The sequence below is a fragment of the Schistocerca gregaria genome, chromosome 3 (assembly GCF_023897955.1).
Source record: "Schistocerca gregaria isolate iqSchGreg1 chromosome 3, iqSchGreg1.2, whole genome shotgun sequence".
NCBI classification, from domain to species: domain Eukaryota; kingdom Metazoa; phylum Arthropoda; class Insecta; order Orthoptera; family Acrididae; genus Schistocerca; species Schistocerca gregaria.
Genome location: NC_064922.1, coordinates 470,456,816 through 470,468,202, shown reverse-complemented (window position 1 = coordinate 470,468,202; position 11,387 = coordinate 470,456,816). Strand labels below are relative to the sequence as shown.

The 11,387-nt window shown below is 38.6% G+C and overlaps 1 protein-coding gene across 2 annotated transcripts; it reads left to right on the top strand.

The window, feature by feature from the left end:
• Positions 1-3,692: 3,692 nt before the first annotated feature.
• On the top strand, positions 3,693-11,068 carry LOC126355823 (probable chitinase 10). 2 transcript variants are annotated; one of them, XM_050006269.1, is made up of 3 exons: positions 3,693-3,773; positions 8,886-9,236; positions 9,735-11,068. In XM_050006269.1, exons 1-3 carry the CDS (start codon positions 3,767-3,769, stop codon positions 10,616-10,618), a joined length of 1,242 nt encoding a protein of 413 aa, XP_049862226.1. In that variant the 5' UTR covers positions 3,693-3,766; the 3' UTR covers positions 10,619-11,068. The 2 variants fall into 2 exon arrangements, with proteins under 2 accessions (XP_049862226.1, XP_049862225.1); XM_050006268.1 differs by having other exon boundaries at positions 9,486-11,068.
• The last annotated feature ends 319 nt before the right edge of the window (positions 11,069-11,387 follow it).

Genomic DNA, 11,387 nt, shown 5'->3' with positions numbered 1-11,387 from the left:
AATGACGAAGCTGTTCCGGCTATGATGCGTATCAGTATGCATGGTGGCTCGAGACGTATTGCTAAGGTATTCGAGATCAACCAGACGAAGCCATTCGCATCTCACGTCGGCAGATTCCACCCTTATCATCTATCAATACATCAGGCACTCGGAGGACATCACGTGGTGTAGAATTTTGTCTGTTTGGTCTGCGATGTGTGGGACGCGACTCTATGTTTCTCAAGATGTGCTCATTACCGACGAAGTAACGTTTAAAAACTACAGCAATGTACGATTTACATGGAATGTAACACGGAGCAGTTGAAAATGCGCAGTGGTTTCGTCAGGTATATAACCAACGACCGTGGAACGTAGATGTACGGCATGGAGTCGTATGAATTTGCCTTGCGAGACGTTACTCCATTCTAGAAGTTTTGAATGGGTATATGTATGCACACTATATTACGAACATTCTACCTGTTTGTGTAAGCGACACGGAAGGCTGCCCAGCTCAATCTTTCCATGTTGGAATGCCAATACTAACAGTAGGATGCGACGGAATGTTGCAGTACAGAGTACAGTGGCCGGCTAGGTCCCATGATTTGATTCCTATTGACTTCTATCTATGGACAGCACTGAAAGATGCAATGTATCACGAAGCCCCAACTACGTCAAACGATATGCGTCGTCGAATAGCGAAGCAAACAACAGCATGATCTGTGCATCTCTCTCTCGAACAGAAATGACAAATGTGCCTTATAGTCGACGGTAAACACGTTGGGCACATATTTAAGTAAAGTCTAAAAGTACGTTCCGTTAGGAAAGGTGTCTATTTTGTGGGTGACATCATCAGTCGGTCTGAATAGAACATTTAATTTACTTAAGTATTTTTCGTTAATTTAAAAGCTCGAGTTTTATCTGTACACCAATTTGTCCGATATCAAGTGTTGTTTTTAAGAAGTATTCAGACGTCTCCAAGTAACGACACTTTGCGATAATTTTGACAAATCTAAGAAACAGTAGGTTCTTTTTTTTCTTTAATAGAGCTGTCTCTCATTATGAAGAATTAAATATGAAGGGCCAACATATCTGTTTCGCCTCTGACAAGAAAGCAGCAACGAGAAGTGTTTGAATAGAAAACTGCTTGATAAAACTATAGCTGGTTCGACAAAATATGGAAACGTACACGTTTGAAATAGACTTACTAAAGCTTACCTGACGCACTGCAATTTCGTATACAACAAAGATAGCTGAAGCTGTATCTAAGTCGCATGGGAAGTCTTTATGTTGGTAGCGTAGGCCTGTCTTGCTGCATACAATGACGGAACCTGGCGTGAGAGTTCTGACTGGCGGTGTTTGGACTACAGTAGTCGACGCTGTCCAAACTGCTTTCGAATTTTAGTGCATATCTGGGATTCACTTAAGGAGGGTTCCAGCGTGATTATTAACAGTATCACAGCAAATGTCTTTCCAAGATCTACTGAATTCATTTACGAAATATATAAGATTCCTCAAAAAGCCACGTTTGTTTCATTATATCAGATGAGACCAGCTTTCAGACCATTACCACTACAAAACAATATGTGGCCCTCTGCATAATATCAACTCAGAAAGAACTCGTTTTGATATGTGGAACAGTTCAAAAAAAAATTGCTGTTCCGACTTATGTGACTCGCACAAGTCTTTCATAGTTTTGGCTGGGTCGTAATATCCAAGAAAGAACGAAAATAAAGATTCCATTCTTCGGCTCCGAGCAATGTCGGAAATGGAAACACCATATCAAATGGCCCCAGCTGAGACCACTGCTACCCATACCCTCTGAATAATACTTTAAATCGTGTAGAACAGTTGAGATGTTTATACGTTCATTACTTAAAGAGGTCACTGAATGAAGTTCCACTAGATAATTATCCTCGAGTACACTTTAAAACGGAAAGATTCTAACTTAAATATTGAACTTTAAATTGTCAATCGGCGCCACATTTGCTGAACCCGATTTGGAGCATCATTCAAAGACGCAACAGACGTTTATCTGAACTATTTCATTTCTTATTTTTAGACGAATCACATCAGAACATATTTAAAATTTCATTTTCAAGTTTTGATCAAAGAGCATGAAACGTAACAGATATAAATATCTTTCATTATTCCACTATTGGTAAGAGTATACAGATCAATTTATTTTCTGATTTGAGATTATTGTACAATTTATTTACATGGCTTTATTTGAAATATTTAAATTTCCCCTCAAATCACTAATGAAGCGTTTTAATTACCCTGATCAATCTGAAGCGATTAGAACTCAAAATGCTCAATTTTATATTCCATTTTCCATTTCCCATTCTTTGCTTGGCTCTGAAAATTCGGAAAAAAGTTTCTCTTAATTCTGTAGTTTCCGTTGATTGCCATTATTACATTCAAGCAAATAACTGTTTGTTTGCACAAACAAACCGCACTCTGGTAAATTTGATTCACCATTTGTCAGTCTTTCACTCATCGTTTGGCTATGAAAAACCTTACAAAAATCTGTTCTATAGCTTATAAAGAGTCTTGTTTTCGCTCCGTTCAAATATTTGACCGATAGCTTCACTCAGCCATTTAGACTAGGTGTGAAGTCTTCCACGTATTCGCAGTGCAAAAAGATTTACTTAGGGATGTGAAAGAAAAACAACTACTCTCTAGGCAGGAAAAATGTATAGTTCATAATGAGAACAGAATTTAAGTTTTTGAAAGCATTATTGCAAGACACATAGAATTGAGTGTTTAGAAAAGGATCATCTGTTTGTGTAATAGATGACATTTACTCTTGAAGTTTTTCTTTGAATAAATACCTGTTCAACAGCAGTAATTCCGCAGAACAGATCTCAGTAGATTAGCGGAATAGCTTTACTAGTGAACACTCTTGCAAGTTCTGAAGATCATATCACGTAAACAGTTTTTTGTTGTTGTTGTTGCTGAGCAAGTGTCATAAGTATTTTTTAAAGGAACGCACCACCACCTATTATTTTATTGTTTATTTAAGTACAAGCCAGGTTTCGGCCTTTTATTCCAATTTCAAATATTTCATTTTGTGTCTTTAACATCTACGTCAGGTTACTGAACATACTGTCAGGTTCAAAGTTGGCCATAAATTAAGAAAAATGTTGGTTCCCTATGAAGTGCTAGATGTAAAATAATCATCCTGATCTATTACAAGATAGTGATTTTACATATGGCATTTCGTGAGGAGCCAATATTTTTTCTTAATTTGCGGTCAGCTTTGAGCTTGACGGTATGTTCAGTGACCTGACGAAGATGATAAAGACATACAACGAAACATTTGAAAATGGCACAAAAGACTGAAACCTGGATTGTACTTAAATAAACAAGAAAATGATATTAGCTGTTGATTCTGTGTTTCTGCAACATTTATTTCGCGATGCTCTTGATTAGTACATACTACACATTGTGAAGTTCCACTCTATCCTTCTGTACTCCTACATCAGTTATAACAGTGTGCAGAGTATTCAAGACGCAGCCTGTATTTCTTCAAAAGTGATTGTTGGGGAAAAAATCAGATAATATGCTAATCTCTTATAAATCCGATATCATACAATATGCAGTCACGTAGCAATCTTGGCGCTGCAATCGGCGTTGAATCTCTTCAGATAACTCGTTATCTCAATTGCTTTCGAAAGGTCTCTGAAAGAGGTATGACGCCAGTGTGACCGGGTATAAAGATGCAGCATCCTGGAGGGATCAAGTAAGTTTTGCTGAGACACTGATCACAGCCGAGCTCTCAGTGGTAATGAAAGGTAAGTCTACCATTCTTTTGATATGCTTTTCTCTTCGAGAGTCGTTACTCATAACTTTTCATTTTCGTTTTGCAACACTCCCCTTGTCTCCAACTACCTGTTAAATTTGCTTACTCTGAGTTCTGTGATATGTCTATCATTCTCACCAGAGTCGTGTAAAACCAGCAGATTGTTATACTGAACTACAAGCTTTGGTAGCGCAAATTCAGCTTTCAATATCTCCTTGCGAAACGTTAACTTACATCAATGGGAAAGCTAATACTACAAACTTCGCCAGATAGGATGTTTCTCACATAAAGTCACTGTCATTATTATTTGCTTCCTTGTCTGCATATACGCCGAAGCGTTCATTGTAGCATTTTCCCTCACGTTTTATATATTCAACATGAATTAAGTCAAATTGGGTGGGAGGTAGTTACTGAGAGGTAATGCCACCATTTTATGTAACAAAGAGGTGTTTGTTGTATTGATTTATTTCGTCTGTCTTTATGGCTTTAGTGATTATTATTATCCGTCAACAGTATGTGGGTATCACACACAGTATACTGTGCGTTTTCGAATAGGAATAGCTGATATAATATTTCCACCTTCTTCAACTTATAAACGATCGGTTGCGTTTACAAAGTCGGTTAGCACAGATGAGACTGGGAACTGTACTAGTGATTTTGTAAACACTGCCTCCTCTTTTAAAGGCAACTGTAAATATCTAGCTTAGGCAGTTTCATAATTTGAAAGTTTGCAATCAACTTTGTGATTCAGAAAAATATATAAGTAGATTTAAACATGAAGAACATCTGAACTTCTTGCCCTATAGTTCCAATGGTTCCCTTATACAGTTAACAGGTTGCGAGGCATACGATAAATTTTATTGCTTCAAGGGCTTTTTGTAACCTTAATACCCGTTTATTACGAATTTCTAACATCAACAATTTCTGTTCGTTTAGAAGAGCAAGTGGCAAGTAACCGTTTGGCTGGACTATGTGACGAAAAGCCTATAGAGCTCATGTCAGTCTGGTGTAATTTATCTTGAATTTCAACGTGCCATGGATAAAGACTGAATGATTTAAAATTGCGAAAGAGTGTTGTAATATGCTATAGTTTGTTCGATAATCAATTTCACATTCGATTTAATGATTTAATAAGCAGCGCTAAAAAACCTCAATGATAAAATACACGTGAAATATTAATTACAAAAACAGATTCGCATAAATAACTTGAACTTTTTAATGTGGCATATCATATCCCACACGCAAGTTGACTGAAGTTCATTCAAATCTCTTATCCTTACTGAGGGATTGTTTCTTCTCAATAGTTTAATAAATCGATGCTCACATAAGACTGCTTAAAAGTATTTAGCGCTTATAAATCAGCTGATATATTTCAGAATAAAGGTGAGAACAGATCTCGACCAAATTATTTAGACTTTATCAATTAAATTTTTACTTCCTAAGGCTTTGTTCTAAATTTTGCACAAATGTTCACGTATACTTTGGAAGCTGATGCATCTATTAAATGTAAGAGATTTTTAGGAATTTATCTTTTGAATGACTGTGTCAGTGTGTAACGTTCCCTCTTTCTGTTTATTTAGGTTTGATTTGTTTGATTGTTATTCTTTATTTCTATTATTCGGAATCTTTTTTTTTATTAAATAAATACTTCGCGTGAAGTACGATTTGCAGCATAAACAAAAATTAATTTCGGAAATGTAATCCACTGAATATTAAAAGTAAAGCTTTTGAACAACGTGACTGACTAGATACATTCAGAGGGTACGTACATTCGCGTGCGAGTGGTTGCGGTCTGATGAGAAATTTTCATTGTGAAATAATTTCGTCGTAACACACTCGGAGATTGCGAACGTACATTCAGAGTAGAGGCACGTACGTTCTATCATTCCCCGTGGCCTGGGTAAAAGAATGGCAATTATTTAAATCGAAGAGTATTTCTTTTGCATCGGACTAGTACGTTTATAAGAAAAAGAAGATTGCAGGTTCAGAATGTCTCGGCAAAACGAATCGGAAGTAATTTTAGCGGCCACGAAAGGAAAGTAGAGAGCACAATCACGTACCTCTATTGTTGAGCAGCGCCGTTTTGAAGATCTTCGGTTCCATCTAAAACTCGCCTTCTCTGCTTAACACAAATACTCCATAGGCATGGGAATAAGGCTTGTTGTGCGATGAAAATAATACAAAACACATCTTGCGTCTTTTAACTCATTCATTTACCACACACACACACACTAGTAATTAGACAGTACGACATCCCACCAGCCCATCAGAACAAAAAGTAGTCGTTCATACAAGAAATAAAAAACGAAGGGCGAAATTGTTCCTATGTCTCTCAAAGATAAAAAGTTTACCAGATATTTCTCTGGTGTGTCACTGGAACAATTTTTCAGCACCTCTGCGATTAAATCACAATATTTTCAGTTCCTTTACAAGTGATACAGAAACAAGTCAATGTCACTGAAGTTAGTTGCTGGGTTCATACATATAAAGAAATTTAAAAATTTTCATTTATCGAGTCGTTCTCTTAACTATTGATATCTGGATGGAGAAAAGAACAGATTAGTTAAATTACTATTACCTAACTTCTTAAATTTAATTCCAGACACTGAATGAATGCCAAATAGTTACTGTTTCTCAAAGGACGTTATTATTTTTCTCCTTGAATTTGCTTAGTGTTTCTCGAAATACTGAATAATGATAAGTGCTTACGATACATCGAAATCCACTCCCGTATGATTTAGAATCAATTCTCAGGATTCTTGTGTATAAAGTTACCAGTTTATATGAGATCAGAAATTTCGATTTACGTGAACTCTATAAAACGACAATAGCGAGCTCAGTTTTATATAGCTTGATACCCGCATCGTCATGCACCAGTTTTACATTCAGCACATCACTGCACTCGTGCTTCACGTTTTGTTTAGCTAGAGCTGCTGGTAACGGAATAAGTAAATAAATTCATTGTTGTATGTGATAGGGTCCTGCGATAAAATTTTCCTGTAATAAAAATGTAAACGAAGATTTACTTCAAAGTTCCTTATTTTCTGACACAAGAAATGGCAGCGATGATTCTTATAATCGGATTCTCTGACAAAATATATCACGAACACGAGCCAGCTCACACCATTTAATCAGAATACACTGTAATACACCAAAAAAGGAAAACAATTGACCATGAAGGAATTATCCGAATGAGACGGAAATTGGTACATGTTGTGTACATGAACAGACACGCAAATTGTGAAATTTTTAGAATAAATGGTTCACTTCTTCAAGAGACCAAGCTTCACAAACTGAGAAAGCTAGTAACACGTTGGTCCACCTCTGGCACTTATGCTAGCAGTTATTCGGCTTGGCACTCACCGATGTTGTTGACTGTCCGTTTGGCCCATATGGCCCGTCAACCAGGCGTGATGGTCTGGTGCGACAACACTTTTCGTAGCAGGACCCATTTGGTTGACATCCGCGACACCCTTACATGTAGCACTGCGGTACACCGACGGTATCCTACGCCTCATTTTGTTGCACTTCATGGCAAGCAACAGTGTGTTTACATTTTAGCAGGATAATGCCTGCCTTCACACGTCGAGAGTTTCTACTGCTTGTCCTTTTGCTTCCCAGATCTTATGTGGCCGACCAGGTTGCCAGATCACTCCCCATCTAAGAACCTTTGGCGCTTTATGGCCAGGACTCTGCCACCATCTCGCGATTTTGACGATCTAACATGCCAATTAGACAAAATTTGGCACAATCGCCCTCATGAGGCCATCCAACAGCTCCATCAATAAATGCCAAGCCGAATAACTCCTTGCGTAATGGCCCAGAGTAGAACCAACAAGTTATTCAGTTGTTTAGTTTGTGAAAGATTTGCTCTTGTATAAATTGTCCAACTTTTATGAAATTTAAATAATTTGTACATCACATCCACCGATTTTCGTTCCATTCAGAAAATCCATACCTGGTATGTGCTTTTTTTTGTCTTAGAGTGTATACCGAAACACATCGGTGGTTCTGGTGTTCTAGACAACACGTATCCCTTGACATGCAACATACTACGCGACTATAATCTAACTAGCAATAAACCTCAAATACCTGCCGACAGACCCAGAACTGACCAGGTATTCATTCTACTAATTATCTGTTAGAAACGAAAACAAAAAATTAACTGTTTTTCCTCTTTAGACAAAATTTTACTTCCATACATTCGTGAAAACACCTTTGAAATTATGAAACGGTCGCTCCAGAAATACGCATTATGTACAAAATCTTAAGTACAGTATCTAAATTAGAAAGCATGGTATGCACAACACAAATTCTCTGCAATGTCTCCTTCCGTACACTAAGCGTAGCTGCTTCATGTAAACTACAACGCTATTTTTTAAATATCTCTTCATGGTTTCCCTTTAGTTGATTCTACTCGAGGAATGTCTTAGCACCAAAGAATAAACATATTAAAATATAATACATAAAGCGGCATTTGTTTCATGCAGCTCAATGTTTATGATGTCATGTCACCTGATTCATGTGTCACGCAACAATGTAATTTTGTAGGTACATTCAGAGTCATGTGTAGATACTGTCTACAAAATGTGTTGCGAATAGAATTAGCACCAAAGAAGTAATAAATTTAAACACCATCCACAACATGGCACATTTCATGCATGTTAGCGTTTATGAATTCATACCTTCTGGCACCACAAAAGTAATATATTTAAACGTCATGCTCGATGCCGCCGTTTCACACGCATCATATTGTTTATGAAGTCGTATCTACAGAACTTTGATAGGTAGGTGCTTCTTACCCCAAAGTGATTGTTAACTGACAGTGACGGATATGGGTACCAAGTTTGATTGAAATCAATAACACATTTTTGTAATATGTATGGACTCTTCATGGAATGGAGCTGAAATCTTACCTTCGTGCTCAATGGTGCCATAAATTTTAATGAATCTCACGACTTACATTACTCAAGCTGACAATACTCAGTCAATATGAATTGGATATCCATTCTTTTACTCACTCTCAATTTGTTTACAGTGCAAGACATTACTTTACTTATAGCTTTCCCCTTCGCACTTTTCTAATAAAGTATAATTTGTTTAGTTTTCACAGGCTTAGCGGTGCTCTTGGTTTTGGCGGCAGCGGCTCTGGGTGCCCACCAGCAGTCACTGGCTGACCCGCCAGTATGTCCTGAGCGGATCCCGGGCGTGACACTCAACATTACCTTCTACCCAAATGAAGACGACTGCACCAAGTACTGGGAGTGTGACAACGGAAACCTTTACAACGGCTCGTGTACTGATGGCTTGATATGGAATCCCAACGTGGACTCTTGTGACTGGCCATATAATTACGACTGTCCTTACGATAAGAAGGAACAAAGTCTGCTGCCAGGTGAGGTTCCCCAACTGCAGTCACGCGCAGACCCGCCAGTATGTCCAGAACGAATTCCAGGTGTGGCAATGAATATTACCTTCTACCCTAATGAAGATGACTGCACCAAGTACTGGGAGTGTGACAATGGAAACCTTTACAATGGCTCATGTACTGATGGTTTGGTGTGGAATCCCAATGTGGACTCTTGTGACTGGCCATACAATTACGACTGTCCTTACGATAACAAGGAGCAAAGTCTGCTGCCGGGTGAGGTTCCCCAACTGCAGTCTCGCGCAGACCCGCCAGTATGTCCAGAACGAATTCCAGGTGTGGCAATGAACATTACCTTCTACCCTAATGAAGATGACTGCACCAAGTACTGGGAGTGTGACAACGGAAACCTTTACAATGGCTCATGTACTGATGGTTTGGTGTGGAATCCCAATGTGGACTCTTGTGACTGGCCATACAATTACGACTGTCCTTACGATAACAAGGAGCAAAGTCTGCTGCCGGCTGAGGTTCCCCAACTGCAGTCTCGCGCAGACCCGCCAGTATGTCCAGAACGAATTCCAGGTGTGGCAATGAACATTACCTTCTACCCTAATGAAGATGACTGCACCAAGTACTGGGAGTGTGACAACGGAAACCTTTACAATGGCTCATGTACTGATGGTTTGGTGTGGAATCCCAATGTGGACTCTTGTGACTGGCCATACAATTACGACTGTCCTTACGATAACAAGGAGCAAAGTCTGCTGCCGGCTGAGGTTCCCCAACTGCAGTCTCGCGCAGACCCACCAGTATGTCCAGAACGAATTCCAGGTGTGGCAATGAACATTACCTTCTACCCTAATGAAGATGACTGCACCAAGTACTGGGAGTGTGACAACGGAAACCTTTACAATGGCTCATGTACTGATGGTTTGGTGTGGAATCCCAATGTGGACTCTTGTGACTGGCCATACAATTACGACTGTCCTTACGATAACAAGGAGCAAAGTCTGCTGCCGGCTGAGGTTCCCCAACTGCAGTCTCGCGCAGACCCACCAGTATGTCCAGAACGAATTCCAGGTGTGGCAATGAACATTACCTTCTACCCTAATGAAGATGACTGCACCAAGTACTGGGAGTGTGACAATGGAAACCTTTACAATGGCTCATGTACTGATGGCTTGGTGTGGAATCCCAATGTAGACTCTTGTGACTGGCCCTATAATTACGACTGTCCTTACGATAAGAAGGAGCAAAGTCTGCTGCCAAGTAAACCGACTGAGTGTCCGCAAACTTCAAATGGTAAACAACTGACAGTCACATTTTATCCCGACGAAAATGATTGCACCAAATTCTGGTCATGCGACAATGGAAATCTCGTCAAAGGTTCATGTCCAGTTGGTTTGATATGGAATCCCAAGATAAATGCTTGTGACTGGCCTTATAACTACAAATGCCAATACTAGAGTAGGAAATCTATTTCTGCAGTAGTAGAGTCTGTCTGTCCACCAATATGCCCTCTTACTGTTGGTATCATAATGTTTTATACCAATGAAAACGACATCCAAAACTACTGGAAAGGTGTCTATAATGATGTGGTAAGAGAGTGTAACTGCGACATTTACATGGTGTGAGACCCCAGCGCGAAAAAGTGTACTGTGTAAATTATTTTACTTGTAATACAAATACTGAGTAAGCTAAAATTATCTCGTAACCTCAGGAACCAACCGAAGGGAATGCTCGGCTTATCTCAGTAATATATCTGATTCCAGTTAATCATTTCTCCCACTTACAATAATGTACTGTTTATCAGTAACTGAGTGGGAGATTGAACCTGATTTCATTACGAAATGTTGTTGTGATTTGTATGTATTTATTTTTGTATTTGTAAAATAAATAAATTTATTTATGTATAACATGTGTTCTGAAATTATCCCAAGTCAAGTAGAGAATGGTCTTGCGTGTTTCTTGAATATACTATTAAAGCCATTACAACTTTCAGGAGTTCGTTCCACTATCACATGTTTAAATGTCACTGTCTTTCTTTTCATCAGATTTGTAATATCCTGATCTCATCGATCTTACGTTTGAACTCGAATTGAGATATTTATCTTCTGTAGTAAACAGCTGAACATCATGAAAGGGGCGAGACAATGTAGTTATGAATTAAGGTTCATACATTAGACGATTGACAGGATACACAAATACACTACACAACAAAAGCACTGCAGTCAC

Bases quoted from the DNA above. Each gene is read 5' to 3' on its own strand.
- LOC126355823 (XM_050006268.1), top strand. The intron at 9,237-9,485 runs GTGTGGCAATGA...AACGAATTCCAG, and splicing joins ATGTCCAGAACGAATTCCAG to GTGTGGCAATGAACATTACC.